Source organism: Scyliorhinus torazame, chromosome 5, assembly GCF_047496885.1.
Source record: "Scyliorhinus torazame isolate Kashiwa2021f chromosome 5, sScyTor2.1, whole genome shotgun sequence".
Taxonomy (NCBI): Eukaryota; Metazoa; Chordata; class Chondrichthyes; order Carcharhiniformes; family Scyliorhinidae; genus Scyliorhinus; species Scyliorhinus torazame.
The window spans coordinates 163,050,571-163,064,461 of record NC_092711.1 but is presented as its reverse complement, the minus strand read 5'-3'; the positions used below and the strand labels follow the sequence as shown (position 1 = coordinate 163,064,461).

Below are 13,891 nucleotides of genomic sequence, written 5' to 3'. Positions count from 1 at the left end.
ATAACCACTGATTCATTATTTATTCATGAATTGTAACTCAATTCAGGCTCATTATTTATTCAATCAAAGGGCGGCATGTGGCGCAGTGGTTAGCACTGGGACTGCGGCACTGAGGACCCGGGTTCGAATCCCAGCCCTGGGTCACCTGTCCGTGTGGAGTTTGTACATTCTCCCCATGTCTGCGTGGATTTCACTCCCACAACCAAAAGATGTGCAGATTAGGTGGATTGGCCACACTAAATTGCCCCTTTATTGGGAAAAAATAATTGGTACTCTAAATTAAAAATAATATTTTCTTTTTAATTATTTATTCAATCATGTGTTACTGACTGGTAGCTAATTAACACAGAACTCGTTCAATAATGCATTTGGTTAATACTGTTATGGGACAGGGTTCAGAAAATTCCAAAGTGTATTACGGAGTTCATCTGGCCTATAACTGTTTATTGATGTTGGTTATGATGAGCAGAAGTGTCTGCCTTTCAGGTGTCATTCAACAGAATTCTTAGGCACTTTTAATCAAAAAACAAACTTTATTCTACAAATTTAGTAAACATTTGTATAAACACACAGTAAGAATTATTATCAACTACAAACATAAAGAGCCCACGCAGCTACAGTAATCTATGTATAACCCTTAATGAATACCCCCTTCACTGTTCCAATTTAATAACAAGATCCAAGTAAAAACCAGAACCCCCTTTTCAAAGGTGTGGCCCAGCACACAGCACTCTTACTGGTAGAAGACTTGGTATTGATACTTTTGTTTCCTTTCCAAACAATTCTTTCCAGAAAGCAACGATCTCTTTTAAGTTATCAAGCAGTCTGGAAACAGCTTTTAAAATGAAGATAGAGAAACACTTCTTTCAACCTGTGCAGTTCAAACCAGCCCAAAACTCAAAGCGAAAGTAAAATTTCACAGAGCCACCGCCCAGCTCCACCCACACAATGACATCACTGAAGCCATGTGATAAGACAAAAACATTTCTTAAAGGGACACTTCCATGACAATACAAGATTCACTGGTTCAAAGAGCCAGTTTTGTGGAAGGTAATCACTTTCTTTCTTACTCATCTTGATTGGGTTGAACAAGGAGTCTCAGACTTGAGCCAGATTTTGGCAGTATAAGATGCCCTGTACCTTTACAACATTCTGGAACAATTTGTTAATTTAAACTATTTTTGCTAGTTCAGTTTGTGGAAACATTTTGATTTATACAGCATTATTTTTTTTAATGAAGATCCAGTCACATGTTAGGGTTTCACTGAAGGTAAGCATCCAGTTACAACAGGCGGTAACAGAGGCAAATGGTATGTTGGCCTTTATAGGGAGAGGATTCGAGTACAGGAGTAGGGATGCCTTGCTGCAATTATACAGAGCCTTGGTGAGGCCACACCTGGAATATTGTATGGAGTTTTGGCCTCCTTATCTGAGGAAGGATGTTCTTGTTCCAGAGGGATTGCAGCAAACGTTTACCAGACTGATTCCTGGGATTGCGGGACTGACTTATGAGGAGAGATTGAATTGGTTAGGATTGTATTCACTGGAGTTCAGAAGAATGAGAGGGAATTCTAACAGGACTCGACAACGCTGATGCAAGAAGGATGTTTCCGATGGTGGGGGTTTCCAGAACCAGGGGTCACAGACATTCAAAGAAACTGAGTCTTAATTTTGTGTAACAACCTTGGGCAGGATTCTCCCTTCGAAATTGGGAAACGCAATTGGGCAGAGAATAGGTTCTGATGCCAAAATCACGGCGGGTGCTGATTTGACGCCAAATCGCAATTCTCCATGACCTCGACAGCAGCAATGCAGTCCAGAATGCAGGTACAGTAAACACCGCTTGCATATCAGTAGCGGCCCTGACCCAGTATTCTCCGGTGCCACCGCGATTCTCCGCCTCCGATGGACCGAGTTCCCTTGAGCTTTTAAAAATCGTGAAACCAGCGTTGTGGCTTCTGAGGGACAGAGATTGGGTACAGAAGTGTCCAACATCGCTATAGTTTGCTGATAGTTGTCCCGCTGGCCAGGGGGCTTTTGCCAGGGCTGGGGGGAGTAGCGGGGGTAGCCAGGAGTGGGGCTGTGGGGTCGGGGTGGATGGGCACAGAACACCATTATCTCAGCTGGAAAGGCAGCTATGCAGCTGCGCTGCTGCTGACCGCCCACTGTGGTCGTAGGGCCATGGGTCTTTTAGGTGCCCGACCCCTGGCCACCCCCCCTAGGTGCCCTCTGGCCCCAGCGACCCATCAGCTGTATGGGCGCACTCTAGCACAACCAGTGCCATCTTGTTGGCTGGAATGAGTGTGTGTTTGTGAGGATTGTAATGTGTATATGCGACTACAGCTTGTCAGCCTCAGAGTGTCAATCATGGACCCGGCAAATCCCGCATTGTTTATCATTGGAATCTAATGTGTTCCACGTGGTGCCGGTGCTAGCCCCTCCACAGTCGCTGAATCGGTCCAGGTTTGGCACCAGTTTTGCTGTCGCCAAAGTCCACAAATCCTGCCCCAGCGTCAACACTTAATCTCAGGAACAGAGAATCCAGCCCCATGTCTTTCACTCAATTTCAAATCACCTGTGAAAATCCAAATACAGCATATCGTGGAATTTATTGATTTAAAACAGAATGAGTTGTTGTGATTTGGGATTCTCTGCCTGACAAAGGTGCAGGAAGTAAATTCAACTGTAACTTTCAAAAGGGAACTGGACAGATTTGATAGGAAATGAAACTTGCCGGGCGATGGGACCAATTAGATAGTTCGTTCAAAGAGCTAGAATAGGAACAATGGGTGGGATGGCCTCTTTCTGTGCTCTCTGAGACTCGTTTGCATTTGAAGAAAGTGGGAAATACCTGGAACCCACCTCCTATGAGTGGAGTAGAAACAGAGATGATGGAATGTTTCCAAAAGGAAATTGGATGGATTCTTGAAGGAAATAAACCGACAGGGATAAGGGGATATGGGTCACAGTCTGAGGATACGGGGTAGACCAATGAGAACAGAGATGAGGAGACATTTCTTGATCCAGAGAGTGGTCGGCCTGTGGAATTAGTTACCACTGGAATAGTTGAGTCCAAAACATTGTATGTTTTCAAGAAGCGGGGCAGGGGGACAGTGGGATTATGCTATTAAACTGGATGATCAGCCATGATCATAATGAATGGTGGAGTAGGCTCGAAGGACTTAATAGCCTCCTCTTCCTCCTATTTTCTATAGAATAGGACAATGGTTTGATCCACAGAGAGCTGGCATGGATCCAATGGGCCGAATGGCCCCATTTTCAACCCTGATGCCAGTCTGATCTAAGGAGAGAAATTTCAAATGTTACAGTCTCTCCACCTCACTGAAGTCCCTCATCCCTGGTGCCGTTCTCATAAATGTCCTCTGCACCCTATCTGAGAACGTCACATCTTTCCTAAAGTGTGGAGCCCATATATAGGATTCCATTATGGAGTGATAGAATTGAAAAGCAGGGAGGTTATGTTCAACTTGTTTAGAACCAGGGTTAGACTAACTGGGAGCACTGTCAACATTTGTCATCTCCATTCAGAAAAAGGAAATAGTGGCACTGGAGAATGTGCATCAAAGATTCACACTATTAACACCAGAAATTAGCCACCGTTGCATCACCTTTCCGGTTGGATTTTTGTTCCTTAAAGGAATCTATATTTGTTGTATCAATGAAAGTCACCAAAGTCCCAGAGGACCATAGGCTGCTTTCCCCTTTGGGAGAGAGAGAGCTGATTGGTGAGATTGAATCTGAGGGTCGCCACACCTCAGGTGAGGGGCAATGTTGAGAAGGCCATTTCATTGATAATCGCACCCGGTACAGGAGTTGAAGCCGTGCTGTTGGCATCGCTCTGCATCATGAACCAGCAGTGCAGCCAAGTGCGCTAACTAATCCCCTCGTAAAATGCAATAATTCCTTAAATATTAGCTATTGCCTGTCAGCCAACAAACCATTAAGGTAATTTCCCATTCTACCTCAGACAACTTGCCCCTCATACCCTGCTGTGAGAAAGACACAGATAAATTAAAAAAATAAACCAAGTCATGACCATATCCCATCTTCATGGCAATGTGGTATGATTTGGGGGATTCCAAACAGAAATGGGAATGAAATATCTTCTAACTTCCAAACACCCCTTCACTCTGTAGTCCTTGTGAAAGTTGAAACCAGGTATTCACAACAAGGCTCAAGTATCAGCCCACTGGACACAAAGTCATGAGACCAGTCAGTCCAGCAGAAAGAAATCCTCCAACCCTCCCCATTGACCAACTGAATAAAATGCAGTCCTGGATGTAATTGAGAGCAGAAACAATAACCGCAGAATCCAATCCCAGTAATCAATTGTGAACTTGTTGTGTCTGAGCAAGTGCGATGAATGACCAAATCCCTTCCAACACTGAGAGCACGTGAACGGCCTCTCCCCAGTGTGAACTCACTGGGATTTCCATGAGTGAATTCAATTTAACTTATTCATTTGAATATGACCATATTGTTAGTATGTTTTGAAAAACTCTGGGTGTGTAACCTGTATTGTTATCCTCCTGTTTGTATATGATTTTACCCTCTTTCCTCACTCACTGGGTGCGATCCAATGGCCAACCTGCACCGGCAAAGCAGCTCACCGCAGTGCTGTGTGGCTAATGAAAGCCAGGAGACCTTGTCCCGGGATCTACTCGGCTTGCCACGCCTTGCAAGATTCAACGCGATCTCGCGAGAAGTTGTGATGTAAATCCCGTCATTATGGGCGGGATCACTTTTTGGCAAAACTGCATATTAGGGCGAGGCCATCAGTCTCACCCTAATGTGCAGATTCCCGAGGTACCTGAGGCTTTGGGATTCAATCCCTTCGCCTCAGAGACCTTGAGAGGGCACCGTTCAGCACTGGACCCTATAAAAAGAGACAGACGGAACAGCACTTGTAGGGGTCTCCCAGGGGATTGTAGGTCACAAACTGCATGCTCTTTGGGCAGGGTGGCGCCCTGGCACTTCTGGTGCCATCTAGGCACCCTGGCAGTACCATCCTGGCACCTTGCTGGTGCCATTTGGGTGCCTGCCTGGCACTACCAAGGTGTCCAGGTCGCACTGCCAGCAGGTTGGCACTTTCAGGTGCCAGGCTGGCATTTTTTACATGCGTGCGATCGGGCAAGTGGTGCCCAGAATGAGTCTTGAGGATGGTGCGGGTGGGGCCGGCGGTCCTCCCATACTCTGTTCGGGCTGGTGTAGAGCAGAGGGGAGGTCAGGGTTCATTCTGGAGGCCTCGGAGATCGAGACAGCATTTAAAAATGGCCTCCCGATCTCTCATGACAGCGGGGAGTTCTGACCAGCGGAACTCCCCACTGTGCAGCCTTGGCCGCGCATTGCTTGTTCATGTTCCTTATACAACGTGAGGCGTGTTGAATAGCCATGTGTTTCTCTGCACTGCGTGTGGCGGGAAACTCGCAGCTAAACGTGCTGGCTAGGGGAATTTGTTCGTCTTCGTAGATTCGCGTCCACTATGTTAACATGTTAACTGTTCAATTGCTCTGGCATTTTATCTGGCGAGCCTAGGCCCCTCAAGTATCATGTTCTGAAATAATTCTGCAATACCTTGTATTTATGTTGGCAATATCTCTTATTCTGCTCTGTACCCAATTTCCACCAGTTTTTGTTATTCCGTTGTGTTTATTGTTAAAAAAAATGTTTTAAAACAATCTGTCCAATTTATCTGTGAAAATATTCAATGCCCCTCCCGGCCTCCACTGGTCCCTGTGGAAGAGAAATCCAGAGACTAACAACCCTCTGAGGGAAGAGATGACTGGAAATATATAACATAGCTGCAGGACAATATTACACAACCAGAAATAATAATAAATATACTTTACTACTGAACCATCAATAATATATCTAATCTATATCAGATAACAACACCAGACTGAAACAACTGAAAGGGGGAGAAAAGAAAGTGTTTTACTCACAGATGTTGGAGACAGGAGGAGGTTTCAGTCTGTGTGAAGCTCAATGTTCGTCCTCACAAAGCCCGCGCTCTGATTGGCTGTAGGACCAGAGTCCTTCAGCTGTACAAGTCTTCCCATTGGTGAACAGCTCAGAAGGAAAGTCAGGGGTAGCCTCGCCCCCGTAATTACGCAACTTCCACTCTCCCTTGGACATGCGCAGTCCCGGACCACAGGGGAGGGAGAGATCGCCGAGTGGCTTTTCGCGCTGGCCGGAGCTGTCAGCTGGTTGCCTGGAAACCTTGTTTCGAGGAGCTGTGGGGGAGGGGGCGGCGTTCCCGTGTCCGCGCGCCGGAACCCGGAGACGTCACCGCCGAACAGGGTAATTCCTATTGGCTGATTCAAGCAGGTTTCCACTGACGTCATACAAAGCGGAAGTTGGAGGTAAAACTTCCTCCTGTCTCCAGCATCTGTGAGTAAAACACTTTCTTTTCTCATTCTCACCTTCAATTGGTCACTTGCAGCAACTGAAGGGAAAGGAATTGATTACAGGGAGGGTGCAGACTCTGCAAAGCTTGGCCTAGGTCTCTCTCTCTCTCTCAAAGACATTGACATCCTTTGCTCCCTCAGCTTGACACATTTATTTGTCTGACTAAAAGGATGGTCTCTTTCCTAATGTTCACAATTAAAGACCTGCTTTTCCCAGGCGATGGCTGACATTTAAGGGGGCAGTAAATTAATATCAGTCTTGAGATATGTCTGGTGTTGTTACATGGTACGGATTAGATACATTGGTAGTACAGTGGTTAGCACGGTTTCTTCACCGCTCTGAGGTCCCAGCTTCGATTACCGGCTTGGGTCACTGTGTGGAGTCTGCATGTTCTCCCCGTGTCTCCATGGGTTTCCTCCTTGTGCTCTGGTTTCCTCCCACAGTCCAAAGATGCACAAGTTAGGTGGATTGGCCATGCTAAATTGCCCTTGATGTCCATTAAGGTTAGGTTGGTTCACAGGGTGGAGGTGTGGGCTTAAGTAGGGTGCTCTTTCCAAGGGCGGTGCAGAGTCGATGGGCCAAATGGTCTCCTTCTGCACTGTAAATTCTATGATTATTGCTGGTTTTGTAATAAATTACATTTGTTATATTGCATCTTCAAACATTTTACAGGATATTAGAAGAGGAGGAATTACAGGCAGTAATCTCAAACGTCACGTCGAGATCTGTCAGAGTCACTCGATTCCTTGGGAGATGAACATTATCTGCATTTGACTCTGGAAGGAGAAATGTTTGTTCTGTCTGCATCAAGACACTGAAAATGCAGAGACACATATGTGAGTGAGAATGTTCCAGAGCACTGACTGTAGAAAGAGGTTGAACCAGTGAGACAGCCTGAAAAAACATTGCACCATTCACAGCGGAAAAGACCGTACACGTCTTATGTGTGTGGATGAGGCTTCAACTGATTATCCGACACGGAGAGAAACAAGGGGACCCAAAACATGGAGAAACCATGGACATGTGGTGACTGTGGGAAGGGATACAGATTTCCATCAGAACTGGAAACTCATCGACGCAGTCACACTGGGGAGCGGCCATTCACCTGCTCTCAGTGTGCGAAGGGATTCACTGAGCTATCCAGTCTGCATACACACCAGCGAGTTCACACTGGGGAGAAGCCTTTCACCTGCTCTCAATGTGGGAAGGGATTCAGTTTTTCATCCACCCTGCAGAAACACCAGCGAGTTCACACTGGGGAGAAGCCGTTCACCTGTCCTGAGTGTGGAAAGGGATTTAGACATTCATGCACTCTGCAGAAACATCAGCGTATTCACACTGGGGAGAGGCCTTTTACCTGCTCTCAGTGTGGGAAGGGATTCTCTCAGTTATCCCACCTGCAGGTACATGGGCGAATTCACACCGGGGAGAGGCCATTCACCTGCTCTCAATGTGGGAAGGGATTCAGTGATTCATCCCACCTATTGACACACCAACGAATTCACACTGGGGAGAGGCCATTCTCCTGCTCTCAGTGTGGGAAAGGATTTACTCAATTATCCAACCTGCAAACACACCGGCGCGTTCACACTGGCGAGAGGCCATTCACCTGCTCTCAGTGTCGGAAAGGATTTACTCAAATATCCACCCTGCAAACACACCAGCGAGTTCACACTGGGGAGAAGCCATTCACCTGCTCCCAGTGTGGGACGGGATTTATTGATTCATCCCATCTATTGAGACACCAGCGTATTCACACCGGGGAGTGGCCATTCTCCTGCCCTCAATGTGGGAAGGGATTCAGTGATTCATCCACCTTGCAGTCACACCAGCGGGTTCACACTGGGGAGAGGCCGTTCAACTGCTCTCAATGTGGGAAGGGATTCACTCAATTATCCAACCTGCAGACACACGAGCGAATTCACACTGGGGAGAGGCCGTTCACCTGCTCTCAGTGTGGGAAAGGATTTACTCAATTCTCCAACCTGCAGACACACCAGCGAGTTCACATTGGGTAAAGATCGTTCACATGCTGTCAATGTGGGAAGGAATTCCATGATTCATCGCACATGATGAGACACCAAGTTCATAATTAATTTCAGTGGTTCTATTTTGATGTTATTGTTTCTGCTCTTAGTTACATTGCGGATGGCATTTTGTTCATTCTGACTGTTGGTCAATGAGGATGGGTGGAGGGTTTCTTTCTGCTGGACTTGTCGGTGGTCAAAGGGCTGATGCTCATTGAGCCTTGTTGCGAATACCTGGCTTCAAATTGCACAATGATCACTGAGTGAAAAGGTGTTTGGATTTTTGATGATATTTAGTTGTCAATTTTCTTTTCAATCCCCCAAAACATGCTATGTTGCCATGGAGATGGATCCTCATGGTTACATGGTTCCTTTGTTCAAGTTACGTGGGTGTTCTTTCACAGAAAGAAACTGTCAAGGTATGAGAGGCAAGTTACCTGTGATAGATTGGGAAACTGATGGGAGACAGGCAATAGCTAATCTTTAAGAAATAATTACATATTTACATGGGGATTAGTTAGCTCAGTTGGATGGGTGGCATGCTTCTGACGCAGAGCAACATGAACAGTGCCGCTTCAACTCCCGCACCAGCTGTGCTTATCCATGAAGGCCCAGCCTTCTCAACATTGCCCCTCAGGTGACGTGCGGTGACCCTCAGGTTGAATCACCACCAGTCAGCTCTCTCCTCTGTCAAAGGGGGAGCAGACTATGGAGCGCTGGGACTTTGGCGACTTTCATTTCACCTGTATACGTAACATATAGATTCATTTTGAGAACAAAAATCCAACAGGAAAAGTGATACAACCGTGACTAACAAAGAAAAGTTAAAGATTCCATTAGATCCATGGAAAGTGGCCAAAATAGTAGTAAGTCTGAGGATTGGGTACTTGATTTATAATTCAGCAAAGGACCAAGAAACTTATAAAGTCCCAAAAGACGTGCTGTTAGGTAATTTGGATATTCTGAACTCTCCCTCTGTGTACCCGAACAGGCGCTAGAATGTGGCAACGAGGGGCTTTTCACGGTAACTTCATTTCAGTGTAAGCCTACTTGTGACAATAAAGATTATTAATATTATTATTAAAGAGAGAGAAAATAGGGTATGAGAGCAAACCTAAAAAGCGACTGGAAAAGTTCCTCTAGGAATGTGAAAAGGAAAAGATTAGCAAAGACAAATGTGGGTCCAGTCCAGACAGAGACAGGAGAGTTTATAATGGGGAATAAGGAAATGTCAGAGAAACTAAGCAATGTGTGTCTGTCTTCACAGAAGAAGGTACAGAAATCATCCCCAAAACACTGGAGAACCAAGGGATGAGTGAGCACGAGGAACTGAAAGAGATTAGTATTAGTGAGAAAGTAGTATTGGAGAAATTAATGGGATTGAAAGTTAATAAATTCCCAAAAGCTGCTGCTCTACATCCCAGAGTGTTGAAAGAGGCGGCTGTAGGGATAGTGGATACATTGGTGATCATCTTTCAAAATTCTATAGATTCTGGAATGGTTCCTGCTGATTGGAAGGAGGTAAATGTAACCCCACTATTTGAGGAGGGAGAGAGAAAACGGGGAACCACAGACCCATGAGCCTGACATCAGTAGGAGGGAAAATGCTACAATCTATTATAAAGGATGTGATAACATACAAATTAGGAGCAGGAATAGGCCACTCGGCCCCTCGAGCCTGCTCCACCATTCAATAAGTTCCCGGCTGATCTGATTGTAACCTCAACTCCACATTCCCACTGAACCGCCCCCGATAACCTTTCACCCCTTGTTTATTCATCTATCCAACTCTGCTCTCAAAATATTCAAAGATTGGGCAGCACGATGGCACAGTGGTTAGCACCGTTGCTTCACAGCTCCAGGGTCCAAGGTTCAATTCCCGGCTTGGGTCACTGTCTGTGCGGAGTCTGCAAGTTCTCCCTGCGTCTGCGTGGGTTTCCTCCGGGTGCCCCGGTTTCCTCCCACAGTCCAAAGATGTGCAGGTCAGGTGGATTGGCCATGATAAATTGCCCTCAGCGTCCAAAAAGGTTAGGTGGGGTTGCTGGGTTACAGGGATAGGATGGAGTCAGGTGCTCTTTCCTAAGGGCCGGTGCAAACTCAAAGGGCCAAATTGCCTCCTTCTGCACTGTAAATTCTGTGATTCTATGACTCTGTTTTCACTGCCCTTTGAGGAAAAGAGTTCCAAAGACTCCCAATCCTCTGAGAGAAAAAAGTTCTCCTCTGCCTTAAATGGACAAGTTATTACTTTTAAAGTGACTCCAGTTTCTAGGTTCTTTCCACATCCACCCTGTCAAGGCCCCTCAGGATCTTATACAGTTCAATCAAGTCACCTAAACTCCATCGGACACAAGCCCAGCCTGTCCAATCATTCCTCATAAGACCAGCCTCCAATTCCAGGTATGAGTCCAGTAAACCTTCTCTGAACTGCTTCCAACACATTGACATCATTCCTTAAATGAGAGCAATACTGTACACAGTGCTCCAGATGTGGTCTCAGCAATGGCCTGTATAACTGAAGGTTAACCTCCCTACTTTTTAGCTTCCCTAATTACTTGCTGTACCTGTATACTCGCCTTTTGTGATTCATGCTCTTGGACACCCAGATCCCTCTGAGTCTCAGATCTCTGCAATCTCTCACCATTTAGATAATAAGCTTTTTTATTCTTCCTGCCAAAATGGACAATTTCACATTTTCCCACACTATACTCCATTTGGCAGATCTTTTCCCACTCACTTAACCTATCTATATCCCTTTGTAGTCTCCTGATGTCCTCTTCACAATTTACTTTCCTACCTACCTTTGGAACATTGGAAAATAGGAACAGAAGTTAGCCATTCAGCCCATCGAGCCTGCTCCAACATTCAATATGATCATGGCTGATCATTCACTTCAATGCCTTTTCCCCCACACTATCCCCATATCCCTTTGTGTTATTGGGATTTAGAAATCTGTCAGTCTCTGCTTCAAACACACTCAATGACTGATCTCCCACAGCCCTCTGGGGTAGAGAATTCCAAAGATTCACAACCACCTGAGTAAAGAAATTCTCTCCGAGACTGGTCCTAAGTGGCTTTCCCCTATTTTGAAATTGTGTCCCCTGGTTCCAGACTCTCCAACCAGGGGAAAAATCAGACCTGCACCCACCCTGTCTATTCCTTTATGGATTTTGTAAGTTTCAATGAAATCCTCTCTCATTCTTCAAAATTCTGGAGAAAAGAGGCCCAGGTTCCCCAATCTCTCTTCATAGGACAGTCCGATCTTGCTCAGAACAAGTCTAATGAATCTTCGTTACAGTCCCTCTATGGCAATAATATCTTCCCTAAGGTAGGGGGAGTAAAACTGCACACAGTACTCCAGCTGTGGTCTAACCAACGTTCTATACTATTGAAGCAAGTCTTCACTACTCCTATACTCAAATCCTCTTGTGATAAAGGCCAATATGCCATTAACCTTCCTAATAACTTGCTGCACCTGCATGTTCGCCTTCGGTGACTTATTGACAGGCCGCCTGGGTCCATCTATACTCGGGTCCCTTTACCACTATAACCACTCCCGTTAACTGCACAAGAGGCTCAGGTCGCAGAGGGAGACCATTTGGCCGAACGTGCTAATGCCAGATAGTCCAATTTTCTTTTGAAATAAAGAGTTGAATATGTTTCTTGCACCCTTTTCAGGTAACGCACACCTGATCACAACAACTTGCCTGTGTTTTAAAAACAAATTATTCAGGATCTAGTGTGTTTGGATTTTCATTGAGAATTTCAGAAAGAATCAAAATATTGCTCAAAATTAAAGCTCAATCTTTGTCAATCATTTTGATGAGGGGACCAAGTTTGTGGAAAATCTAAAGAAAAAGATCATTTTCGATAGTATCACAGCGGCTCCAAAAGATTTAGATTTTACATTTAGATATATTGTTACTTGTACTGAGGTACAGTGAAAAGTATTGTTCTGCATACAGTCCAGGCAGATTGTTGCATACATGAAAAACAGAGGACATACAATAAATACACAATGTAAATACACAGACATTGGGTGAAGCTTAATGAGTGTAGTGCTAAGTGTAGTCATTGTTGTAATGTACAAAACTGTAGGTAGGACTGGGAAATCCATTTAATTTTATAATTCCATCACTTTTCCACCATATTTATGGCTTTAAGTAACAAGGTCAAGGAAGCCATTTTAAACTCTAACATCCAGCGTCTTGCACCGATTATGCAACATTTCTTTGTTCATCACATATGGATTTCATGTTGGAAGCCAGTCACAAATCAGTTGATTAGAATTCGTGAAACAATGTAATCGATAAAATTGTAATGGCTGAATTGTTCTTTTATACATTAAGATTGTACAACCCAAATGTTTCTAAACTGCAGAGCTAGCATAAATTGTTTATACAAAGAAAGTATTTTGATAAGCAGCGGGCTACCATGTTATACCCAAGTCTGGCTCAAGAATAAGCGTATTATTCCACCTGATCAAAATTAGTAAAAAAGAAAGATATTGCTTTCCACAACCTGTCTTTTTAAACCAGTGTATCTTATATTAACCAAATGTATGAATTAGATTACTGTATTAATGAGCTACCAGCAGTAGCAGTAATACCTAGTGAGGCTTAATCAAATTGCAGCTAAGGAATCCATCATGAATCAGTAGTTCTAGTGAAAGACTAAAAGTCTTTTTACATTTGCTGTAAAAATGTACAATCTTAATTGATGTGTATTTAAAAAAATACGAAATGAAGATAAATGTACTGGCAAGAGAGACCTTCAAGCTCAGATTAGCCTCAACATTTGAAACTGTATGAATAAGGGATTGTATAGAATCAGATAAAGGGATAGTATGAAACAGTTCGATTGTATTCCTGTCTAAGATAATGAGAGTAGGCAGTATAAGTAATTGGGGATCCAATTCAATTAATCTAGTAACCAAATTGAGCAATTATCATGTTACAACAGGCCCAACTCTGACGTGAGGTAATGGTCACTTTGGGGATAAAAGTAGAGGTTCCGAAGGTCTTCCTTGCAGGCCAAGTACTGAAGATTCCCGAGGCCGAGTTCCAAGGAAATTACTGTCAAAGAAGGAGCCAGACTCCCGAGGCGGAATTCCACAAGAATTACTGTCACAGAAGGAGCCAGAGAGGGTTACACTTCTACAGACTGATCACCCGCATAAAGTTGTAAAAGTCAATGTCTTAAAGTTGTTTAGTAAACCTTTTTCATTTAATAAACTTTTAAAATTTACTATCCAGAGGATTCTGAATTTGCCTTAATTGGTTGAAGTCTTATCCGAACCAAAGTGAATTTATTAAGTGGTAATTTGTGGGTAGCTGAAATCAATTAAGTTCCAGATAACAAGATCAGATAACATTAATCTTCAATTTAAAAACTTGCATTTCTATAGCACCTTTCACAGCCACAGGATGTCCCAAAGT

The 13,891-nt window shown here is 44.4% G+C and overlaps 1 protein-coding gene across 1 annotated transcript in view; it reads left to right on the top strand.

The window, feature by feature from the left end:
- Positions 1 to 6,106: 6,106 nt before the first annotated feature.
- LOC140420362 (uncharacterized) overlaps positions 6,107 to 13,891 on the top strand; it is a 58,161-nt gene continuing 50,376 nt past the window's right edge. Inside the window, exons 1-2 of the mRNA XM_072504375.1 lie at positions 6,107 to 6,411; positions 7,102 to 8,438. Of these exons, the coding sequence (XP_072360476.1) occupies positions 7,434 to 8,438 (1,005 nt within the window). The 5' untranslated portion in view covers positions 6,107 to 6,411; positions 7,102 to 7,433. The remainder of the gene's footprint in view (positions 6,412 to 7,101; positions 8,439 to 13,891) is intronic.